Source organism: Convolutriloba macropyga, chromosome 12 (assembly GCF_964194025.1).
Source record: "Convolutriloba macropyga chromosome 12, txConMacr16.3, whole genome shotgun sequence".
Lineage (NCBI taxonomy): Eukaryota > Metazoa > Xenacoelomorpha > Acoela > Convolutidae > Convolutriloba > Convolutriloba macropyga.
The window spans coordinates 53756240-53782397 of NC_134479.1; the positions used below are offsets into that span (position 1 = coordinate 53756240).

At 36.5% G+C, this 26158-nt stretch overlaps 1 protein-coding gene across 1 annotated transcript in view; it reads right to left on the reverse strand.

The window, feature by feature from the left end:
• The window catches only part of LOC142351204 (telomere length regulation protein TEL2 homolog), a 31811-nt gene extending 11712 nt beyond the window's left edge, over positions 1-20099 (reverse strand). Inside the window, exons 1-8 of the mRNA XM_075403327.1 lie at positions 19603-20099; positions 17779-17882; positions 16472-16649; positions 14371-14530; positions 13838-13958; positions 10065-10278; positions 5358-5694; positions 4216-4397 (exon numbers count right to left, since the gene is read on the reverse strand). Of these exons, the coding sequence (XP_075259442.1) occupies positions 4216-4397; positions 5358-5694; positions 10065-10278; positions 13838-13958; positions 14371-14530; positions 16472-16649; positions 17779-17882; positions 19603-20054 (1748 nt within the window). The 5' untranslated portion in view covers positions 20055-20099. The remainder of the gene's footprint in view (positions 1-4215; positions 4398-5357; positions 5695-10064; positions 10279-13837; positions 13959-14370; positions 14531-16471; positions 16650-17778; positions 17883-19602) is intronic.
• Positions 20100-26158: the final 6059 nt, after the last annotated feature.

The window sequence follows — 26158 nt, forward strand, 5'->3', positions numbered from 1 at the left end:
GTTGTTTGATGAATAGGCGGAATCTTAACTGCCAGGTGCAGGCTTATGTCGCAGCAATTATTGGCCAAAAACTTTTTGAACGCCATTGCGTTATCTAGGGCTGTTGGCTGATTAAGGCCTTTTGCAAATATTTCCAGTATTGGCACTTATGAATTATTGAGGATCCTAACACTCATTTCATTTAACAATTTGTGAACCCGCCTTTTGTTACCAATAAAATATCTGAATTTGTTAAAATAAAAAAATTTTTGGCTTTACGCTACTCCAATTCGGATTGTTTTCTCAAAGACTTAAACTTTCCTAGAGTAGCACTATTGTCCGTGCTCTTTTTCAACTTCCAATGTTGCATGTTTCCTTTTGTTATGAAGTAATTCAGCTTGTTGTTCCACTAATTTGGTCTTGTCGAACTTTAGGGTTGTCTTATAGGAGCAAAGCTATTAGTAACTTTCAAAAATGAGTTATTAAAGGTATTCAAAATTAGTCTAAAGCTAGAGATGGGTTTCTCAGCTGATCACAATCCGTTTCAATGCACAAATTGGCACAAACAAGTGTCGAATAATTTACTTTGGGTAAGCGAAAATCCGGATCTTTTCCGTATGTGCCCAACCCCACCCCCATTGTTTTCTCAAAGACTTCCAACTTTCCTAGCATTGCATTATTGTCCGTGTTCTTTTTCGACTTCAATATTGCATGTTTCTTTTTGTTCTGCAGTTATTCAGCTTGTTGTTCCACTAATTTGGTCTTGTCGAACTTTAGGGTTGTCTTATAGGAGCTAAGCTATTAGTAACTTTCGAGTTATTAAAGTTATTAAAAATTGGTGTAAAGCTAGAGATGGGTTTTGCAGCTCATCACAATCCGCGTCTATGCACAAATTTTCACAAATAAGGGTCGAATGATTTACCTTTGCTCAGCGAAAATCCGGATATTTTCCGTATAGACCCAACCCCCCCCCCCCCCCCCCACACACACACACACACACACCTTAATGAGTGCATATTAGTTGCAGCCCCAGACGCACGTGCCACATTATTACATAAATTTTTACCGTGTAAAGTCACGTGCTCTGTAACTGAGGGGTGCATAGCGTAGTAGGCGGCGGGGCAAATAAAAAGATCCCAATATTCTTTTATCTTAATACATCCTCGTTAATTGGCGAATAGCTCTATAACGACCAGCAAGCGGTTGGCTTTGTCAGTAGCTAACCAAGGGGGGTGCACCGGGGGGGGGGGGGGGGTTGATGGGCGGTGGGGCAATAGAGGGGGCAACAGTGTGTCTGTGGGGGGCGGGTTCTTCATCCTTTAAGAACCCCCCTTCACACCATAAGTATGTCTCCAAAACAATTTCTTTGAATCGCATACTTAAAGACTAGTGAGCTAAAAAAAAAAATCTAGAAAACCTAAGGCCCGCTAGCTACTACCTGTTTATCCTGTTTTTGAGGGCAGAAAGTCAAATGGTTGAATCAAAAACGCATCAAAAAAGACCACAGAAGTAATATAATTGCTACAAATTTTGTTTGAGAGCAATAAAGAAAATAGCAGGCAGTTTGTCGAAAAACAGCTGCAATAGATTCGTAGACCTGCAGTCTCAAAGAAATTAGAGAAACAGACCAGAAAGAAATTTCATCTAATCATAAAATGCAGAGATGTTCAATTTTGATTGAGAATCTGTATATCTTATTGATGCTCCTTTCAGCTGATCTCAAATAACCTTCAATTATAGTGACACACATTCGCCTGACCTTATCTCGTTGAATTAAAGTAAGGAACCCCCCCCCCCAGCTTAGTGGGCGCATAATATTTGCAACCCCCAGACAAACGTGCCATATTTTTACATAATGATTTACTATGTAATGACACTTGCTCTGTAACTGAGGGGCGCAAAACGTATTGGGGGCACAAAGATCCCAACTTTCAAATATCAACAAAAAACTTCCAACAAATTAACATCCTACCAAACACCACACAAAAAAGCATGCCAATAATGACTTATAATGCCTAGTGTACTCTTGATCCAGATTTCTAGCCCAAAAAACTTCCTGTATTTAAAACTTCTCCCATAAATACAGTTCAGAATCAGCATGAGAAAAATCGTTTTCAGTTCCGAATGAGGAAGTAAAGGATGTTGACAACCAGGACCAACGAGACCGATTTATTATTGGGATTCACCATCTTTTTCAGAATTTCAATCCATCTATATCAAGTGTCCGTTGTAAACCGTTCAACAGTAATTTCCAATTAATTGAAAACAAAGAAACAAAGAGTAGCAGCCATAAGTCATTCTTAGAACTACAAAAACCTCCTGACAGAATACGAACTTCTGGAATTCGACTTGAAGGAAGTAACTTGATCCCAAAAACTTTACAGCTTCAAATGAAGGTTTAATAATTATATAGATATATATGAGGATGGCACTCATATTAATTCCATTAGAGCTATAGCCAGTTTTTCATATTTTTATGGTTGAATCGATTTGTGTTAAATGTTTGTTCCACGTTAAATTAAGTGTGAAATCCATCCTGGTATTATAAAGTTGGCACCCTAATTGCGCTCAAAGATTTGCGTCAAATCGTCGTAACTCACTAAGAAATGTATTCACGGGCGTTAACCCCATGTGACCCATACTTGCAACCCAGTTCAGCAACCAGTACATATGAAATTTGAACAGCTTAGACGGGATCTATTCTCTTTTGCCCCCCCCCCCCCCCCAGCTTAGTGAGCACAAATTTTTTATGACCCCCAGGCGCACGTGCTATTTTCTTACATAGTAACGTGCTATATAACAACCCATAATTTGTTACTGAGGTCATAAAAAACACTGGGTGGGGGGGGGGGGGGGGACAGGATAGATCCCTTAGACGATGGCAAAATCGATCTGAACTCATATTATTTTTCTGATATCGCACAGTATACTGTCATTTGATTCACTCATTTAGGCTCGCTTCGACAACAGTTTTATAAGTTGGCATAAAAAATTCCTCAGAAAAAATCAGTATGACCTTCTCGTAGAAGAAAACAGGCTGCAAATTTCTTTCCCTTCAAGTCAAAGTAGTCAGATTTGTTAAGTTTATAATTTTTCGATCAAAGCACCGTCCCGTCATTATTCTTCATTTTCAACTCAAAAACCGACTGCCTTCGGACCAATTGCAATCGAATGACACGGGGGCAAGTTAAGTCAAAGAAGTGTAGTCTAATTGAAGGGTCAAATGAATTTTACCACACGGTTGTTATCGCCACCGAGAAGTTATCAAACTCCGAGGTGTTTTGATAACTTCGAGGGCGATAACAACCGTGTGGTAATTTTTTTTAAATCAACACCTGTTGCGATCATGTTTGTTTTTTTAGACTATAAGTTTATCAAACTGTTTGCAGCATTAGACTACGAGTTAATCACCACTCTTTTATCGCCACTGTTTACTTAGTAACAGTTGCAATAAAAGAGTGTGATAAACTCGTAGTCTAATGCTGAAGTGTTTTTCCAGTGTCGATCGGGTATTAAAATTTATTACACGGGCAGTTTATTTAACTGCTGTTATCGCAACAGGTGTTGATTAAAACCCATTAGTCAAAATAGGGTTTTCACAGGTGCGAAAAGTAGCGCTTTCGAGTGCAAAAAGTACCAGGTAGAAAAGTGGCCCTGGAAAGCTGGTAGCTTCATTATTTACTAAAAACACGCGAGAAAACAATTTGATGCTAACTTAAGCAGCCGACCACAAAAGCCCCCAAGTTCCCGTTTTGTGGTAATAGTTAACATTTTGCACGAAAATGCTTGACTCTGCAATGTAAAATTTTCATTAAAATCAAGAAGTCAAGCGTGAAAAAGTAACTCGCGTAGTGAAATCGAAAGAATGTTCTAGATCAAAACTGTCAATCATAAAAAGACACGTTTACAATAATTGCTTCAAATTAATTCGAGAGAAATCAAAAACCTATTTGCCAAAATTTGATTTTTAGGGGTGTAAAAAGTACCGCATTTGGGCAAGGAGGGTTCATATGGGCATCTGTGTGACAGTCACTTGATCTTGAACATAACGGACCACCGACAGAATACAACCTATTTATGAATATTTATTTGATTATTTGAATATGTTGCGATGTCAACTCGTTTTATTATTTGATTAACTTCACGCTAGATAATCCAAGGCATTCGAAGCACTACGCTTCAGAACAAATCAAAAAACCAACACGTGAACAAAAAATTCACAGAAAACAAATTTACCTTATGGAGAGATTGGGTTCGTAAAACATGTCAATTAAGTAGCTGGAGACTTTGACTGGTTGTCTCCTTAGAAGGGCAGTCAGCCCTTTGACACGAAAGGTCTCAAAATCACTCGTGGAGTAGGTGTCTTCAACATACAACAGGACTTTGGCTACGTCCAGGCACAGCTCCTCTATAGCAACCTAAAAAAATGAAGAGGGATGCTTAGGGTTAGGGCAAATTCGGAATTACCCTAGAAATACGAAAACATTGCCAAAATCGAAAAATCCGGAATAGAAACGATTTTAAAGAAATTAAAAAAAAAATTGATAACAGATGTAACTATGATGTTGTAGATAGGCTAAATATTGTATATATGGAAAATTTTTCGATTAAATAAGATTCGAAAACGTTTGTTTTGAAATATCAGAATGATTTTAATTTGACAAATTAGCTTCTTCTACACTAAAAAATGAAGTTTAAAAGCTCAATTTCAAGCATACAAAATTATTCCAGAGAGGAAGTTCTTTAGTGAGATGTCACTAGATACCATATAATTCTAAATCTGAATTTTTTGCGATATTCTATTGTTATTAATTTCCATATTTAGATAAAAAATACATGTTAAAAAACCTCAGCTCTTCTACCGCAAACAAAATATATCGTGTAAAACCCAAATTTAAGCACAAATTATTTTATAAGCAAATATTAAACAACTTTTAAATCTTTTTGGGCATATATGCGGTTTGAGATGCGGTTTGGTGCCATATAATTAGATAGTTTAATTATTTGATAAAATCTATTTTTGCTAACTTTTTAATTGATTCACAATATGAAAGAGGAACAGGTCTGCAAGAGGAACAGGTCCGTTATCACTTCTTCATCTCTCTCTAAACGAAGATCAATTTACAAAAAATATCAAGTAATAGTTTTCAAAAGTTTTAAATATTTTCTAAAAATCTGTAAGTAATTCTCAAATATTATTCCTTTTTGTTTTTGCATCCATTAATTGATCAAGCAACTTCCTTAAATCATTGACAACAACTAAATTTTTGCAGACATCTAAATTTTTGCAACATCTAAATTCTTAGTCGAGAATCATTATGAAATTTACAAGCATAGATTAACATCTCAACCGAACGTTTCGTAGATAAATTTCAAACCTCATCAGCACACATAATGATCTGTTCAGCGTCTGCAATCGTCTGCTCGAACAGATCTGCGGTCTTACTAGCATCAGTCGCATTTCCAGACCCACTATTTCCAGACAATCCAGTAATTATGTCTTGTAAATACAACGACTTTTTAAACTTGACTTCTGGAGTGTCGTTCAACATGTCATAAGGCATGAACAATTCATCATCGCTGTCCAATTGCAAATCGGTATTAAGGTTAAGGTATCGTGAAGGCCATCGATAAACGTCAAGTTTCTGCGAAAGTGGAACAGGTTCCAATAACGGCTGTTTTGATTGCGGATCATAAGTATAGTTATCTTGCTTTCTGAAACATCAATTGCAGTCTTCAAAACATATTCGACTAACGCCGGAAGGATTGGTCTCGAACGACTAGTGTGAGCAAAAATATATTGCAGCCTGCTTTAGTCCGGGGGACGGGGGTTAACTAAAGTCACTAGGGGGGGGGGGCTTTTATATACCACTAAAGAGTTCGGCTGTTGACATTGGTGAATGTGTGTATGTATGTGCGTGAGAGAGAGAGAGAGAGAGAGAAGATTTAGATCAGGCAAAACAAAAAAGTCAACGGCGTAAAAAAAGCAATCAAGCGCAACATACGGTGCCTTGTTAAGGCTTATTTCTTTTTAAAAAGATTGCAGCAAGATATTTCTACAGACTGTGTATCTGATCACAAAAACTTTCTCACACAAGGAGCTGGGAGATGTCAACCCGATGCAAGCAGACTAAAAACATTTGGCGATATAACTGTTTAAACCTTTTTTTTCTCAGTGCAGAATATAAATTGAAAAATCTTAGTACCTTTAAATCGTAGCCGAGTCTGCTAGCTACTCACAGTTTAAATATATTAGAAGGATCTTAATTCAATATACCGATTCTCAATAATATAGCCGGCAGGTTGCATCGAATAGCTTCCAAATAGACTTGCGTGACGCATTTAGACTGAAACAGATACATATATAAGTTGTTGATATATAAAAGTTATTGGCTGGCCCCAAAAAGTTATGAAAAACATTTGTTGAGAAATTACTAAAGCTTGTTATAATTCATTCCATTGAATCTTTTTCATTAGGGACCTTTATTACACAAGCGCGTTCCTTTAACCATAACTCAATTCAAATTAAACTTAAATTTTAATGTGCAAAAGCCATTTTATTGAAAGAGGTAAGTCAAGTATGATCAAAATCTAATCACGTGACTGACTGAAAAACTTTACTAGAGAGAGCGAAAAATGACATCACTCGTTAGTGAGAGCAAGAAGTCATTCAGAAAATTTTATTTTTCCGGCTGTGTGAACAAATGTAAAACGAAAAAGAGCATCAGACGAAACAAAAAAACATAGCAAGACAAGTCCTGACGTACAATTCGAAGAATTTTCATTGAATAAACAAAAAACTGGACCTAGAACGGACTATGAGTGAATTGGGAAAAAATCAGATAAAAAAAAGAAAATTAATGTCAAAATGCCGCATGTGAACAAAAAAACCACTAGCGGGAAAGCGAATTTTTGTTCAAACACCCTTTTCTCACTTCAAAGAATTTACATTGGCTATAATTGGGGGAAATTTTGAAACAGTCAAACCCATTTAGAAAACAATCAGTTCAAAAATTTTCAAAGCAGCAGAAAAATTAATGAATTGAAGTCAAAATGCCACATGAACAAAAACCCAATAGCGAGAAATTAATTTGTTGTTCAAACACAGTTTTCTGACTCAACTTCAAAATTGAAGCAGAAAATTCACGTCGCAAAACCACTTTTCGCTGAACTTCCTGTTTAGGCGTAACCACAATCATCAAATCGAATTGGCTTCAAAAATTAGGAAAATGTGTGAACAGATCTTAAAAAGACAGAGCACCAAGACAATCAAATTCTTTGAACTGTAAAAAACTAAGAACAAAACTACTTCCTACAAAAAAAAAGACAGATAGAAAATCAATGATCCTCCTCGAGTCGTAAAAATCAAGAACACAGCAATATAGGTCTCCCCAGCTTAGAGCTGAAAAATTAATACGATTCATTCCCATTACATTAATTGTTATCCTTCAAATATGCCACTGTAATCTGTCAACGATTGCTAATTGAATTTCACCTTAAAACCCTGAGAAGCATGAAAAATAACAGAAACCCCTTGTTTGCAGAGGAGAAACTATTTGGTCTCTTTCAGTATTGGCGGGAAACAACATCGCCTGCATCATTAAAGGATAGCATGTTAAACATTGTATGGCAATCAGCTGGAAATTTTTTGTGAAATTTTTTGAGAAATTTTTTGTGAAATTTTTTTCCTTGTTTAACAAGTTCTAAACTACGAATCTTAAGTGGTCTTTAGTGCGTGTGTCTGCGTGTATGTGGGATGGGGAGTGATGTTTGACATTTTTCTCACAAGTTTGCCACGGTTGCTCATCCTTAACCAATGCATATCTCTACGATCGTTCCAGTAACGACTTTGGAATTCCCAGAGGTAATAAAAAAAACTGGGTGCATATCCCCCGAATAATCAATCTCAATTCCAATTGCAATTTTTCAAAAACAAGAAACCTGGTAAAATCGAAGAAACCACGTGCAATACAGGCACGAACTGTGCTGCAAAGCTAGCTGCTTAATTTTTGAACGCGAGAAATTACATTACTAAAATTTTGCTCGAGAGAGACTAAACGTCAATAAAATTACATGGTACGCAAATTGTTTAAAATTCAACCTTGCCCTATGATAACGCTTGGCTATGGTTATTTATTTAAGTTTCAATTCATTTGGTTGCACATATTTTGTTCCGTTACACAATCATCAAACCACAATCATCAAATCAAATTGGCTTCAAAAATTAGGAAAATGTGTGAACAGATCTTAAAAAGACAGAGCACCAAGACAATCAAATTCTTTGAACTGTAAAAAACTAAGAACAAACTACTTCCTAAAAAAAAAAGACAGATAGAAAATCAATGATCCTCTTCGAGTCGTAAAAATCAAGAACACAGCAATACAGGTCTCCCCAGCTTAGAGCTGAAAAATTAAAACGATTCATTCCCATTACATTAATTGTTATCCTTCAAATATGCCACTGTAATCTGTCAACGATTGCTAATTGAATTTCACCTTAAAACCCTGAGAAGCATAAAAAATAACAGAAACCCCTTGTTTGCAGAGGAGAAACTATTTGGTCTCTTTCAGTATTGGCGGGAAACAACATCGCCTGCATCATTAAAGGATAGCATGTTAAACATTGTATGGCAATCAGCTGGAAATTTTTTGTGAAATTTTTTGAGAAATTTTTTGTGAAATTTTTTTCCTTGTTTAACAAGTTCTAAACTACGAATCTTAAGTGGTCTTTAGTGCGTGTGTCTGCGTGTATGTGGGATGGGGAGTGATGTTTGACATTTTTCTCACAAGTTTGCCACGGTTGCTCATCCTTAACCAATGCATATCTCTACGATCGTTCCAGTAACGACTTTGGAATTCCCAGAGGTAATAAAAAAAACTGGGTGCATATCCCCCGAATAATCAATCTCAATTCCAATTGCAATTTTTCAAAAACAAGAAAACTGGTAAAATCGAAGAAACCACGTGCAATACAGGCACGAACTGTGCTGCAAAGCTAGCTGCTTAATTTTTGAACGCGAGAAATTACATTACTAAAATTTTGCTCGAGAGAGACTAAACGTCAATAAAATTACATGGTACGCAAATTGTTTAAAATTCAACCTTGCCCTATGATAACGCTTGGCTATGGTTATTTATTTAAGTTTCAATTCATTTGGTTGCACATATTTTGTTCCGTTACACGCTATTTCGAAAGAATTCCACATCCGGTTTTTACATCATGTAGCTGTTACACAGAGCTGCAATTCGCAGATAATTTTGGCGAGATGCAGGCCTGATTGCCGTTTTTAACTGATACCCTAGTTGCATTTGTATCATAAACATACCCGGCAGATTGCCGGAAAATAGCCGCCGTTGATTCCAATAAGCATGATTGGGATTGAACGAATAGAATATATTGAAAAAAAAAAAAGATTTTTGTACGAAAATATTTTTTTAAGTCCGATTTATTTTGATGGCATTTCGTAGTTGAACATACTTCTGTTTCTTAGAGAGAGGCTACAGGGGCTACTATCAACACCAATAAGCATTAGAGGTGGTAACTAAGACTTATAGGAACGACGTTCAAATAGCGGGCATCTAAAATTGGGCTTTATGGTTTTATCCCGTTTCTATTTCTGACTTCAATTTTTTATACCGACTCTGTTCATTTTGAATTGCTTTGCTTAGCAACTGATGTTCAAATTCACTTTTAGCAGAATGAGAGAAGAGAGAAACTAGCCTAGAGAAGTCAAAAAGATTTCACGCAAAATGTCGAAAAAGAGGCAAAATGGTAAAGCGAAAAAAAGTTTGACGAAGTAAAAAAAAAATACGAGCGCAATAATAGCCGGCTGAGAAGATGAGGGCGGCTATTAATAATAATAGATATATTAGTAGTAGTAGTGTGTGACTGCCTATCCACAACTTGCTTGTGGTGCGGCGACCTTTCTGCATCTGCGAGCAACGGGTTTTTACATGATCATCATCTTTAACGTTACAACTTATGGGTTAAGAAATTTCAGCTTACAAAAATTCGGCCAATCATTGACTATAAAAAGATAATGATTAGCATTAACATTAAACCTATTTTTTGCAAAGTAACTCACTTGTACACCTCCATTAATTCGCCAATCTGCTTATCGATTTGTTTGATTGCATTGCTCTTCGGTAGATCCAGTTTCATCTTCGCATCTTTATTAACTGCATTACAAACAAGCTGTCCCACATGTTGTCCTAGTGTCCGGACTTTGCTGAGAGAATTTTTAAGGTACACTGTTATACCTTGCATTATAATGTGGTTCAACTCGGAGCCGATCTCAGCTGAAATAAAAAAAGAACAATCTCATTTTCAATAATAGTTTTTGATATCATCTACCATGCAAAATGCCGAAAATTAGCTGCTGAAGTTTAAAACAACTCTTGAACAATTTCAAAATTGATGCCACAAAAATAAATGGATTATTATAACCATGGTTAAATTACAAGCAGATTACAAATCAAAAGTTAGTACTAAGTACGTTCGATATAAAATCGGCTACAATCCAGCCAGCTCAAACATTAACTCTTACACAACAATTAAACTGGAATTCCTATTTGGAAATAATTTAAAAATTGTATGTTTTTATAATTTTATGTTAAATTTTGTTTATAAGTAATGTATATAATTGATAATTTTTGGTTATATAATTTCAAAAGTTAAATATAAAACTTTCAAAGTTATATACTTAAGAAAGAAAATAGCAACATGAAAAAAGTTGCCAATTTTTACACAATCTTCATTAAAAATAAACACATTAAACATTCTCAACAGTTTAGCACTCAACATTCACTTAAAGTATGAGGAAAATTTCTCTAACATCCATTTTTTATCCAATAGTTTTCATCGGCATAACTGATTGTTACAGTTTTGGATGGGAGATTGAATTTACCGAGAAGGCTTTTTCTAAGACTTCGTAAACAAACCAAAATTTCAATAGTTAACACGAAGATGCTCGGCAATGCATATAATTTTGCGCTCCCTCCATCACTTGGCTTAAATATCTCTGAAGCCAAGCAGAAATAGAAAAAAATTAAAACGGTAGATCATGCTTTGTAATCTAAAACTTGATTTATTCTCAAATTAGAACACGTATATAACAATGAGTTCATTACCAGTCTGATTATTTTTCTTTCAATGAACAAAAATTTAACTGCGCACCACACTTCACATTTATCTGAAAAATATCAGACTGTACATTTTCTTGAGCAGCAAGAAACGTTTTGGTCAAGCAAATACCTAATTTTGACGAACAACAAAAATGAAGTTTTGAAATCGAATTCTATCCAAATTTCAAAAATTTCATCAAGGAAAAGAACCAATCAGATTTTACAAAGTCAAAAACCTTATCAATCGATTGGCGAAACCCACACAGCATGCGGCAAAAAAAAACAATTTCAAGAGCTGAGGGTCAGAATTCAATGAGGCAGCTGCTCGTTAATCTCTTCACGCGGGATCCAATATTGGTGACTAAAATCGAGTAAGACAACTGACTACAAAAGATAAGCACATGTCTCCAATTAAATTTCAAAGAAAAAACACACAGCCCGACTTACAATATTTTACTGTAACGTCAGCCTTTGATGAGCTAATCATGAGGCCAAAGGCGAAAAGAAACAAAACAAATATCTAGACAAAGAAAAACACCATTAGCATTCAGACCTCAAAAATAAATACGGGAAGAAGTCAAGACCCTTATGTTAAGAGCATAAAAACAAAAAAATGTTCAAAACATCTATAGATTCACAAACGCCTTTTCAAAACAGTCCTTTAGACTTTTTAAAATGAAACTAAGTTATCAGACATCAAAACATACCCGGCAGATTGCCGGAGAACAGTCGCCCTTGATTCCCATAACCAAGATTGGGATTGAAAGAAAAACTAGTGAAAAAATGATTTTTGTACAAACAATTTTAAAGTACGAACTATTTTGTTGTCATTTTGGAGTTGAACATACTTCTGATTCGGGGTGAGACCACACAGTGGCTAGTATCAATACCAATAAGCATTGAAGATTGCAACTAAGAACAAGGTTTGAGTACGGGGCATCTAAAATTGGGCTTTATGGGTTTATCCCGTTTCTATTTCTGATTTCGTTTTTTGATACTGACTCTGTTCATTTTGAATTGCTTTGCTGAGAACTGCTGTGTAAAAACACTCTTAGCAGAATGAAAGAAAAGGAAATTAGCCTAGAGAAGTTAAAAAGTTCTCACGCAAAATGTTGAACAAGCTGTGAGTTAAGGTAAAGCAAAAAATTTTCATTCGAAGTAAAAAACATAGCAAGACAAGTCCTGACGTACAATTCAAAAAATTTTCATTGAGTAAACAAAAAACTAGACCTAGAACGGACTGAGTTAATTGTGAAAACCATTTCTAAAAAACAGATAAAAAAAGGAAAACAATGTCAAAATGCCGCGTGTGAACAAAAAACCAGTAGCGATGTATGGACATTTGGTTCAAACAACAAACTAGGCCTAGAGCGAACTATGAATGGATTGGGAAAACCATTGGGAAAAAATTCGATCTAAAAAATCGAAAAAAAAACGTAAAAATCAAAGTGAAATTGCCGGATGTGAACAAAAAACAACTAGCGAGAAAGCGATTTTTTGTTCAAACACCGTTTGCTCACTCTACGTCAAAGTTAGAGCAAAAAAATTCACGCCGCAAAACCACTCGCTTTTTCGCTCCACTTCCTGTTTCGGCGTGACCAAAATCAGTCCTCCAATTTGACTTCAGAAATCATGAAAATGTCTGAACAGATCTTTAAAAAAAGACAGCGCCCCAATACAATTCAAATTCTTTGAATTGTAAAAAAATAGGAGCGCAATAACCCCTCTATGATTTCACCCCAATTTTAATCTTTCTATAAAATAACGATTACTAAATTAGCAATATAATCATTTGTCCATGCCTAAACGAATAGGGGTGAAGAAAAAAGTAGAATCTTACATAAGGGGTTTCAAATGTATTTATTTGAGCTAATTTTACCGCAAGATTTTAATTTTAAAATGAGATCAATAAGGGCGCACTTTCTATTAAATTTTAATACTAGTAAACTTCCGCAAATTGAGTAAAGCCGTTTAAACTTTGAATGAGGGCAGATTGACAGACAAAATTCACTTGAAAAGCGGTCAAAAATCCTCCGCTCGAAAACTCGCAAAAAAAGACGGGATTACAAATTATTGTTGACGTCAAAAGTTGAAAAAATGCGAATATACTCACAAGACGGCTGCCCAATTTAATATAATACAAATCCTTTCTATTGTAAAGACCACAATAAGAATGATAACGGCCTTGCTATTGGATCGCGGTTTCATTAGCAACAAAAAATTTCGGCTAATAAAAACGTAATTTTGTAAATATATCTACCTGGTCGACCTTTAAGATAATAAGGAACAAAATTTCGGTAAAATGCAAAAATTAATTTTCTTGGACAAATTCGCGAAGAAAACGAAATTAGAGAATTTTTTTTCAACTTACAATTCTACGCTCTATGTTTCCAATGACAGCACTTATCTCCTTCACAAATATATCGATCGGCCAAAATTGATTAAAAAACCAGTTGCGCATATAGTCCCCCCCCCCCACAGAGTGGGGTGGGAACAATTATGCTTTGTCTGGTTTTCAGCCTACTGAAGAGGCCACAATTAATATTCCAACACAACACATTTGCATAGGGGCAATAAGAATCAAATATCAGTATTTATGAGTTTGTTTGTTATAGACCTCTATCAAGATTCGAAGTAAAAAATGATTAAAGTTTTGGCAACAAAAATATACCAATGGTAGTAACTTTTTCCTCGTTACCAAATAATAATTAACTGCATAATAAGGACAACGTACCGATATTTGGATGAAGAAGAACTGATAGGGCTAATATTTTGTTAATGTAGAGAAGTTGATTGCAAGACGCGTAGAGCACGAAAAAAGTGTCACTCCATATACGGCACACTTCGACCACAAACTGTTCATTTAAAATCAGGGTTGTTTTAAGTCATAATTCTTAATTGAGAATTTTTAAATCTTTCAGAGGTATAAAAAATGTAACGGAAAGTCTCGACGGTAAAAACCATTATCAAAGAAAGCTGGCGCGTTAATCTCTGCAATCAAAATCAATAATCTAACATTTAACGTTACGAATTTAAATACTTGTTTATGTTTTCCTTAGCCGTTATGTGTAGTCTTGCAGGCGGTCAAATCTAATACCAGGTAATTTTTTGGGATATTTGCCACTATAATCGACCATTGTGGTATAATTAGCATAAGTGGGGGGGGGGGGGGGGGGGAAGGTTATGTGACCACTAGGTGGGGTGGGTGGCATAATAGGAAAGACCTAATTTCTGAATTTAAATTTTTTCAAAGTGAACTCAACAACCCTGGTTGAACAATTCTAATCGACTTGTCTCTGGACCCAGAAAATAGCCGATCATATTACAGATAAATTCATCTTCTGAGAAGTGTTTGTCACGCAGAAGAGCTTCGAAGAAGATGAGACGACAGGGCTCGGATTGGACAGCCAAATCTCCCAGGAGGCAACTGAAAAAGAGATCACAGGGTGAAAATATAAACTGACTAACGCCGCATCAATTGATCTCGAATGACAGGCGGGGGATTTAATTTAGGGGGGTGTGGTTTCAAAATTTTTATGGGTGCAAAAATTCGTCCTTACTGGGGTTTGAACCCGCGATCCCTATTAGATAAGCTATGACGTCGTTGATACTCAATCAGTCACAATCGCATTTAATTTAGCAATAAACTTTATTTCGAAATGAGACCAAATGAGATCACGCAAAACTTCAGCAGTCAAACGTCAAAAAGTCACTTGAAAGCAAAGAATGTTCTAGAACAAACGAGCAAAAACTGTCATACAAAAACAAATCTTGCATAAATAAGACACACAGGATTACAATAATTCTTCAACCATCGTTCGAGAGCAATTAAAAGTAAAGGCAGAACAAACTCAAGATCTCGAAAGATCAACAGAGCAATTTTTCAAAGACAAAACAGAAACAGGACGACGAGAGGTGACGCAGACAAATCAAAAATGAAACGAAATAGTTGTCACAATTTTATTGTTCAGTTATTCGAAGACCGACATTGAAGCTCGCAATTTTAGATAAACTAATTTTAGAACTTTCTTTCAACAAGCTTAAGTTTCTATTGGTTTATCTCTAATCGCGAGCTTCAATTTCCGTCGTCGATTACCAGAACAACAATGTTGCGCCGACAAAACTTTGGATTTCTTTTCGTTTTTAATTATCTCCGGCACCCCTCCTCGTCCTCCTTCTCCTTTTTTGGCCTTTGAAAAATTGCTCAGCTGATCTTTCCAGATCTTGAGTTTGATCTACCCAGCCATTATGACTTTTTATTCACAGTTTCCACATATTCGACAGATTTCGCTGAAGATTAAATGTTTGATTATCACTCAGCACAAACCAGTTCTAACATAATTAAAACCTGTTTGATACAACACAACCCAACCCAAAAATGAATCACTTGAAAAAAATGAAAAGTAGCAAATGAAAAAGATTAGACCAAATTGAATTAGAAACCGAATTCATAAATTTTTTGCAGAAAACAAAAAAACAGGTATAACTATTTAACAATAGGGGACTTTATTTAATATTATTAATCTATTTCATAGACAAAGGCAACACAATATGAAATTGCAGAAAAAGTAACATATTTTAGTTGAATTAGATGGGCATTAAGCGTATGTATAAAACTTGCTGCCGGTATCAAACATTGAATGTCATCTGTTTGAATAGGAGTTAAGATCTCGCCACTCCCTTATCTCATTGTGGTGTGCGCTCACTGGCCACAATAAGACATATTGTCGTACGCACTTTTCGTAAACGACGGGCGGACAGGGGGTCAATTAAAAACTGCTTTAGCTAGTGTGGGGAGGGGGTTACATAAGGGTGTCCCGCTTTTTCAACTCTATTCATTTAACCCCCGATTTATTCACCCCTGTATCAGTTAACCCCTCTATGATTTCACCCCGATATTAATCTTTCTATAAAATAACAATTACTAAATTAGCAATATAATCATTTGTCCATGCCTAAACGAATAGGGGTGAAGAAAAAAGTATAGAATCTTACATAAGGGGTTTCAAATGTATTTATTTGAGCTAATTTTACCGCAAGATTTTAATTTTAAAATGAGATCAATAAGGGCGCACTTTCTATTAAATTTTAATAGTAGTAAACTTCCGCCAATTGAGTAAAGCCGTTTAAACTTTGAATGAGAGCAAATTAACAGACAAAATGCACTTGAAAAGCGGTCAAAAATCCCCCGTTCGAAAACTCGCAAAAAAGACGGGTATTACAAATTATTTATATATTGCTGCCGGGTTTATTATATTGTATTAACTTCTCAATTTGTTTTTATAAATTTCAGAAGCAACCACTTTTTAAATTACATCCCAGTAAATTCGATAAAGCCAAGGAAACTTATATAATGCAGTATACCAACCTGACCAACTTTCCACTAGGACAATTTTTGAGAATTGCAATTACGTAAGTGTCCAGATAATCTTCAGAACACTCTTTGGCTAGATTCCAGAGACTTCGTTTGGAAGCATAATCGTCTTCACTGAGTTGACAGCCGTAGATCATAAGAGGTGAGATTACGGTTGCTAAATTTCTCGATCCTGAATGAAGGTTTCTTTCTGTTTACATTTATCTGTTTTTGTAAACATAAATATAGGAACTAATAATGATATTAGACGCCTTGATCAAAAAAATGATAGGTGTATCACGTACAAAAAAAACGTCTCGCTGACACTTTTTCAAATTGTAAAAGGCAGCCAATCAGATTAACTATTTCAAGTTGTGCCATTTTCATTACAATGAAACTCTAAAACTCACAGCCAAACTGAATATAATCTCGAATCTTCATTTTACTCAATTCTACGCAAATAGAGCGCAGTATTTATTTAGAGCGCACTCGTTTAAAAAAACGAGTGGTCGAAAAAAATTAACAATTTCAGGCTGATGGTCAATGACAACAATAAATAGGAATGAAGCTAGTATAAATCCCTGTCAGAAATCTGAACTAGACAAAGAGCTGTATAACATCACCATTCTTCTGCTCAAGTAAAGTGTATATGGTAGTTCCAGCGGTAAGTGAGGAGATAAATAAAAAAATCATTTTGAAAAAAAAAATCAAAATCTATAAAATTTCAAAATCAATGATAATTTAAAAAATAAAATTTATCTCATCTACAATATACACCATACACTGGAATTACCATACTTGCTCATTGTACATTGCACGCATGTTTCCAAGGATTGCTGACGGTGGTGACCGGACAATAGATCGAAAGGACAGTAGATCGAAAACAGAAAAATTGCTACTGTATATCGAACACTAATCTCTATTCTTCACAAGCCACGACCATGCCTTGGGACTTGATATGAATCTGTCACAAGAGAACATAATAGCACGACGGGAGATGTTAAACGTCGAAGTATACGCGTCGTAAAACTTGATTGATTAATACGAAATTTGAATAATTCCATTTTTGATCTATTGTCCCAATTTTCGCTAAAATAGCTTCTTTCATCTACGCACTTAAGCAAAAACCGAAGATGAGAAAAGCTTAAACCGAAAAATTTAATTCAATATAATTAACAGCCACAAGATCTAGCTGATTTTTAACAGTCCTCAATATAGTTCAGCAGCTTATTTTTTGCCGTTGGAAGCTAATAATAAAAATTCAGCAAAACTTGTATTAGAAATTAATTAAAGTTAAGAGAAAGAAACCTTCAAATAAAAACCTTTGAAGCATTTAGCAATAAGAACACTCAAAATACAGAATCGAGGCTGCCGCTGTTGGTTTGAAGAAACCGTTTTGAGGAAGAGAAGCGCCCCTTCAATCAACCTAAATCACAGACTCAGTTTATAATCGTTTTAACCAAGCCTGAGCAGCTGCTATTTTTGGTATAAATTGGGTGGTTTGTAACCCACACCCCCCCCCCCCCCCCCAGAGTTGCAAATTTAAAAGAATCAAAACAGCACCTGCATCCGGGGTGTAAAAATTTTACGTTCATTAAGATTGGAGGGGTGGGGTCAAATACTAATTATTATTATTATTATTATGAATTCGTGGATATGCCACTGGGGAATCACACCCCGCGTTTACAATCTAGGATTGGCACGACAGTTTGTACATAAACAAATAAAAATCCAAGTACAGGGATTGTTTTCAGTCCAATGTCTATTAAAATAACTCCACATGTATTCAATAAGTTTGTTCTTCAGATTCTCCGGGTTAAAGAAATCAAGAGCTCTTTGCACGACGTTTATTCTGAATCCAGTCCTATACCAAAAATTTTGCCTCTGTATTTCAAATCTAGTGTCTGGAAGCACAACACGTCTCCTTCTACCGCTGTTGGTGATGTTGAATTCTTTCGAAAAGTCGACATTGTACCTTCCTTCCAAGATGTTACTGAAAAGTAGAAGGTCTTTAAGCACTTTAATGTAGAGTGGTGGTAATAAGTTTGATTTGATCAAAGCATCCTTGTCAAAATTTCCGCAAATCCACTTCAGAACCTTTTATTGAATTTTTCAATTATTTCGAAATTCGTTTTTCTTAGTTCCCAGCATTCGGATGCAGATAGCATCGACATTGATATTATTGATCGGTATAGGTCGACTTTACTCTTGGTGCAAATGATCGGGGACGTACTTCTTCTCAACCGAAAGAACGATTTTCTGGCCATTCCAACTCTTACTTTCACATGCTCGTTCCAGTTTAGTGATTCATCCATGAACAGGCCAACGTCACGAACAAGGCTTTTGTGGTTTAAATTTCTTCCATTCATAATAAAACAAAAATCTTCTAGGGTGTTCTTATTTCTACCGTACTGAAATTCGCTAATGGAACATTTTTTCAAGTTAAATAGTAGATGGTTTTGCACACTCCAGTTGTGAAGGGCTTGTAAATCCGTTTGCAGTTTTTCTAAGGATTCTTGTTCAGGTCTCCCATTGTAAAGAAGTTTTAAATCATCAGCAAATAGTAAGGCTAACGATGAGAAAACAGCATTGGGGAGATCGTTTATGTATATCAGGAAGAATAATGGTCCCAATACCGATCCCTGTGGTACTCCAGATGTTACAGTTCGCTCATTTGATAGCTGGTCACCTATTCGCACTTTCTGTGTTCTTCCTAATAAATAGTCTTGTATCAGTTCGAATAAAGCCTTGGAGATGGGAATTTGAAGTAACTTTTTCATCAGGATACTATGTTTTATTTTGTCAAACGCTTTGGAGAAATCAAACAAAATAAATAAATTAACAGAATCTCTCGAGTTCAAGTGTGAGTAAATATGAGACAAACTGTATAGTAATTGTAGTACAACAGAACGTCTTGGCCTAAAACCAAATTGGAAATTGCTTATTCGATCAGCAAACGCAGTGTGTGTAAAATTTTTACACCCCGGATGCAGGTGCTGTTAATCTCTACATTTGGGTTTTTAATTTTTTCAAATACTTTCAAATGCGCATTTAAATCTATCAGTTAAAATATTTGCAACAATTTTACTCATTAAAATGTCCAAATTCAATTGTTAACATACCGTAACAAAAACCTCCGAGCTCACCTTGATAAATAGTCGTCTGTGTTAAACATTCCATCAATATTTCTACCAACAATATTAGCCACCATATCCGGAACTCGCAAAAACTGTTCGGCGCACAAACTTAAACTTCGTTTCTGATTTTCATCTTCAAAAAAGCAAAACTCAGCAACAAGATCAGCAATCTTGTCATCATTGTTCAGTAGGGGGCCAAAGATGGCGAAAAACTTGTTCAAAGATTCGAGCTTGAACCATTTCGCCTCCGATTTCAAAGTAGAACAAAATTCAAAAATCGAATCGTGAAGAGGTTTCGACCAAAATACTTCTGTTGTTAAGTTGAAGAGCTCTTCATTTGCTGAAAGACAGTGCGGTTCCTCGTCCGGGCAGACAAAATTATCCAGCACTTGTTTCTTCGAACTTGAATTTACTTGGCCTTCACTTATCAGAGTTTTCAGATCTTCGATTCGCAGGTGCATTTTTACGGCGGCCACAAATATATCTGAAGTTCAAAAACATTTGTAGACAAAAAGAGTTATTGTAATGACGGATTACTTCGGAAGTATTTTCAGTATAAAAGGCTCCAATTTAAAAGGCAGTCATTCAATAAATGATAGCAATCTGTGTAGGTTATCCGGACAAAGGTAAAACAACATAACATAATGCTGCAAAAGAAGAAACACGATTCAAACAATATGAAAGAGTGACTTATACGATTATAACAAAGTAAGCAAACAAGGAGGCTCGGTAATGCTCCGACCAGACTCATCCACATTTTTACTTAATTGTCTACAAATTGTCTACAAATTTTACTTAATTGTTTTAATTGTCATCTCAGACAAATGTAAATACATATTCATTTTATCTTTTAACAATTTGTAAAACAGTTTTAACCTGACGATGAACGTAAAGTTCGAAAACGTTTGTTTTAAGTATTGGAAGTAATTTTAATTTGACAAATTGGTTTCTTTTACATTAATTGTCTACCAAATGAGGAAGAGATGGAAAACTTTGAAACATAACCAACTAACGTCGGAAGAATTGCTCTCGAATGAATAGTGGGAGCACTATTCTATTGCACCCTGCTTCAGTTGGGGGACTGAAATCACCAAGGGGCTTCTAATAACGACATTAGAGGTTATTCTGTAACATAATAGCCACTAATAAAATTTAAAGTGAAAATGACATCAATTTTGGCGAAGTTCTCATGTGACTTTTACTAGTGAACTGCCGCCTCTTGAGTTGAGCTGCTGACATTTGTAATTGAGAGCAAAAATTAAATCAATTAAATATCAAAGTCAATCAGACAGTCAAATTGTTCAAGAAAAAATTTTGAATTAAAGACAGCCAGTAGAATACCGGAAACCACTCGGAGAAAAAAATAACGACAAAAATAACAGGCTAATGAAACTGTAGACACGGCGACCTTTACTCATAATGAACTTTTCACGAAGAGTATTACCAGCAGTTCCTAATTGCCATGTATTGGTACCTAAGCTACTGTTAAAGTCCAATGTTCGAAAACAAAAGTAGGATCTTTTCCGTTTGTGCCCCCCCCAGCTTAATAGGTGCATATTATTTGCACCCCCCAGACGCACAAGCCATAATTTTGCAATGATTTACCACGCAATGACACGTGCTATTTAACTGGGGAGCAGGACGTACTGTAGGGCACAAACGGAAAACGTTGAAACTGCTTTCCCAACATGCGTAGTAAAAAGCATCAACAAAAAACTGAAGTAGGGAAAACTTTTGTATTAGTTGTTCATTTCTCATGGTAACAGTCCCAGTTTTAGTTATAGTTACTAGTACAGTCAAAGTCACGTGATGTAGGCAAACATGGGGCGCACTAGCAACAAAAACAGACTCAACAGCTTTAGCCTTAGGAAAGTTTTCTTCATATTTAAAAGCAAAACATTGCGAAACTAAATTGAATTGTGCAGTAAATAACGTGTTGGTCTTGCGTTGTAAATATTTCTGAGCAGTAAATTGTTACTGTGTCTTGTATTGAATGTAATTTTTGAGCAGTATATTATTTTTTACTGTGTTTTGTACCTACAAATTATTCGAGCTGCCATTCAAATCTTATGAACCCCAGCTTCTGGTATTTCGTCTCGTGAGTATAAAAGGCAAAACCAACTTAAGCTTGAGGTCAAATATTTTTGCATAAACAGGACTTAGACATATATCTTTGTCTTCGATTTGTTTTTCTATTGAATTGAACTGGTATACACATGGATATCCCGCATTGTGTGATCTGTAGCAATCTAGTCCAATTCGATAATGAAAAACTATGATGAGCAAACAGTCAAACTAATTGTAATGCAACGGTAAGAATATAGCGGATACACAGTTACAAAAGCGAACTGCAAAAACAAAACATCCGGACAGATTTTGAACCTCTGAAACGAACTAGGCGGTGCAAATTTCCTCGTCGCACTCGATTAGGAGAGCAGCCGTTACATTAGGTCTGGCGACCCTGACAGTGAAGAAACTGCTGCCCAAACTAATCGTCGAAGCGCCAAAGGCATCGACGAACAAAGCAAAACCCAACATCGTAAATCAGCAACGCGAAGCCAATCGAGCAAAGTGCATGAGCCGTTGAATAGCGAGCCTTTACAGAAGCGAATAAAGCAAGGGGCAGTACATATTCAAACTGCAGCCTCGAATCAAAGGTAAATTGACTCAGTCACAGAGTCTGGACACTTTGGAAAGACAAACTAACAACCTCTGAAACCACAGAAAGAGAAACACGAAGAGCTTTTTGAGCTCATCAAGAACCCAGATCGACCAAGCAAACTCAAGACTCTTTATCAGCAGATACTGTAATTTGACGACAGCGTTCAAAAACTTGTAGACAAGAAAGTGAGATTCAAGAAACGGAATCCAGAAAATTCTAGAGAAAGCAAAGTAAAGAGAGAAGGATACTTTCAATTTTTGAACGCACAGTGGTTACCGTATATCCACGGACAAAAAGCTATGTCAAATCAGCAAAAGTATTTCAGTTATACAGTTCAATGAAGCAAAACCGCCTGCAGATAATTCAGATCCAGTAGAACAAAATCATTCTCTCAGCGGAAAAAGGTAATGAAAACGAAGACAACGGTTCAAAAACTTCAAGCCGACGTCAAGGAAAGTTGAGAAACTTAAAGCGTGGGAGAAGGATTGTTTGCTCAAGCTTCGATTGAACAAAGGAAATTTAAGATGCAAAGAAAAGAGCTTGAGATAGTGATGCAACTTTTCGACGAAAACGGTGAACTAAACCATGAGTACCAAAAAGAAGCCCTTGAAATAAAGGACTTAGACTCAACCGATGATGCTGCTCCAAATATACGCAGTCGATCCTCATTCAAATTGAAGGAGATCAGAAACAGAATTCCGATCAGATAAACCTGAAAAGGCATAAAACCATAACAAAGAACGTTCTAAAAATGAACAAGAAAACACATACTCACAAGTAACATTTAATGGCAATTGGTCAAGCAAGCCACGATCATCAAGTAATCACAAATCCAATGACAGCAGTCAACTACCCAAACCTAACCTAAGTTCTTTCGACGGTAATCAACTTGAAAGGCTAGAGTGGTCAATTATGTTCGTTGCTTCTGTGCACCGAAGTAATAATCCTGACAGAGAAAATTAGCCACTTGAAAACGCTTTTAAGAGGCAAAACGAAGACAGTAACATCGGGTGTGGGTTATTCGGAGTCTTTCTACACTGAAGCTTGATCACTAATAGAACGGAAGATCCACATCTGATTGTTGACGCCCAGCTTGAGACGTTACGTAAACAACAGCCTTTAAAAACTCACGAGTCAAATGCCTTAAATGCTCAATATTGATAAGCATTTTCGTTAACGTTCTTAAGCAACACAATAACGACAGCAACTTGCAACACTATCTCGCAATAGACAAGTTGCCTCCAAACTGCAAGAGAAATTGTGGTTTTTATGTAGATGACTGCCAGAAGACAGACCTGATCTGATTCCTCTTGAAAGGTGCATAGAAAGAATGGCATTCACGGATGAAGGGAGTTCAGCATTAAAGAAGAACACAAAGACAGACGCAGCCACAAAGGAGAAAAACGATTTGCCAAGACCTCTAATTTCAGTTCGAGTTCCAATGTAAAAGAAACAAAGCCAAGGCAAAGCGATCAATGTCCGCTAGCTGATGGCACCTATTGTATTTGAAACTGACCATTATTCAAAAACATGAATATTAACGATCGATATGTAGCAGTCAGGAAGCAACGCTTAAGTTATTGATGTCTGGGAAACGGACATGCAATCGAAAACGCCTGCGGTATAAATGGATGTACCAAAAGGCACAACCGATTGTTACACTCAGAAAACCAAATTGACAAGGGCAGTCACGCTGTCAACATAAGCACAGCAACAAAGTAGCGAAGTTATACGCTTTTTCCACACAGCTTCGTCTCAATCCAGAGTGGAGGCAACCAACCGAGCACATGCTTTCCTCGATAGTGGATCAACGATATCATTCATCGATCAAAGTGTTCAAGAGATATTTCAAGCCCAAGGCACCGAGATAACGCAAAATATAGCCGGCATAAAAAGAACAAGGGATCTAAAGACCAAAAAGGTTCCTTAAAAAACGAATACATTCAAAGGTGCATACGCTCGAGACGTTTGTACACCCATCGATTTTGCAAAACGAAAAAAAAATACTACAACAAACTGAAACAGTTTTAGTCACTTGAGTGTATTTTCAAACAGAAGTTTCAATGTGATGAAAGTTGCCATCAATCTAGGTCAAGATGCCTATGAATTATAAAGGGCATTAGACAACAAGATAAGAACACGAACTGAACCTGTCGCTGTCCTGGAGGAATTAGGATGGGTAGACAGTGGGCACATAAAAGGCAAGAGCGGACAAAATGTTTGTCATTTCGCCAGCACAGAAGACGCAAAAATGACAGAAATTATTCAGCCGTGGGATCAAGAAACCTACGCTTCCAAAGTAAATGTTGTAAAACAATCAAACAAAGAGCAACAAGCTTATAGTTCCTAGAGAGCACGACAAAATTTACAGGCGAGCGGTACGAAGCGGGACTGATCTGGAGTGGACTAGAACCCAAACCTCCAAACAACTACAGTTCAGCGCTGGGTCAGCTCTACTCACTTGAACTAAGATTCCAACCAGAACCAAATGTGCAAGAATTGTATCAACAGTCAATTGATACAGATGTTGAAAAGCGATTCATGAAGGTCCTCGGTAAAATAGGAAATCAAAGGCACTTTCGGCAAATAATGGTAATTGCCACACCATCCAATAGTAAACCCAAACAAGCCCTGTTCGCCGTGTTTGCAATGCTAGAGCAAAATACAAAGATGTATGCCTAAATGACAACTTGTTAGCCGGACCCGATCTACTACACGGATTGATGGGAACAAAATTCATATATGGAGAAGGACCAATAGCCTTAACCGCAGATATTTAATCAATCTACCTGCAAGTGCGAGTTCCTGACCAAGATAAAGGCTGTCTGCTTGGCGACCAACGATGAACGAACCTGCGTAACTGAACTTACGAGTATAAACGTTCTGTTTTTGGTGCAAAGAGTTCACCAACATGCGCAAACTACGCTCTGAAGCGAGTGGCGATCGACAACGAGGATGAATCTCTAATTGCAAGAAAATCAATTCAAAACAAGTTCAACATGTTCGATTTCATCAAGTCAGTCAGCACTCTTGAAGAAGCAATCAACGTATTCAAGCATTTACAACCTTTTGTCAAAACAGGGATTCAAACCGAAGAAGTGGATCACCGACCTCAGTAGAGTGACCGAAGAAACGCCCGAGGGCTTTAGATCAATCAGCAACACAAAGCAAGTAGAAGTAAAACCTAGTAAAGTGGGTTCTTCCGTGCTTGGACTTCAATGGACTGTTACTGAAGATAGTCTGCAAGTTTGCAGAAGTACTTACAAAGAACTTGAAACACCAATCACCCAGAGGACGATTTTGTTGCTAGTTTCTTCATTGTTTGATCCTCTCGGACTGTTCGCCCTATTCAGTGTTCACATGAGTCGACTCCTTAAGAGAAACTTGGGACAACTCAAATTAAACTAACAAAAGGAGAAGTTTCTGAAACGTGAAGATCAGCTTCCAGAAGTTGCAGAAACCAGCATTGGTAGAACATATGTGGGTACAGCCAAAAGTAAAGTGGTGCTTCATGTCTTCGCTGACGCATCGGAAGACACAATTGGTGCAGTGGCAAATTTACCTTCGCTGCCCAAGGAATACTCCGCAGACTTAGAATCTTTAGTCGGAAAATGAACCCCTTTCGACACTACAGATGCGACACCTTTCGAGACGTTTGGAACTACAAGAGGCAGTCATGTCAGTGACACTGAAAGAACAGATAATTAAAGAACACGAATCAAAAATTCAAAAATGTAGCTTTTTGACAGACTCCACTACGGTTCTGCATTGGATACACAGCTCTTACCGCAAACAAAAAGTGTTTGTAGCGAACCGAGTTGCAGGGATATTGCGTTAAACAGACGTTTCACAGCGGAATCATGTGTGTTATCAACAATTCAGGCGACATTGGGACAAGAACCA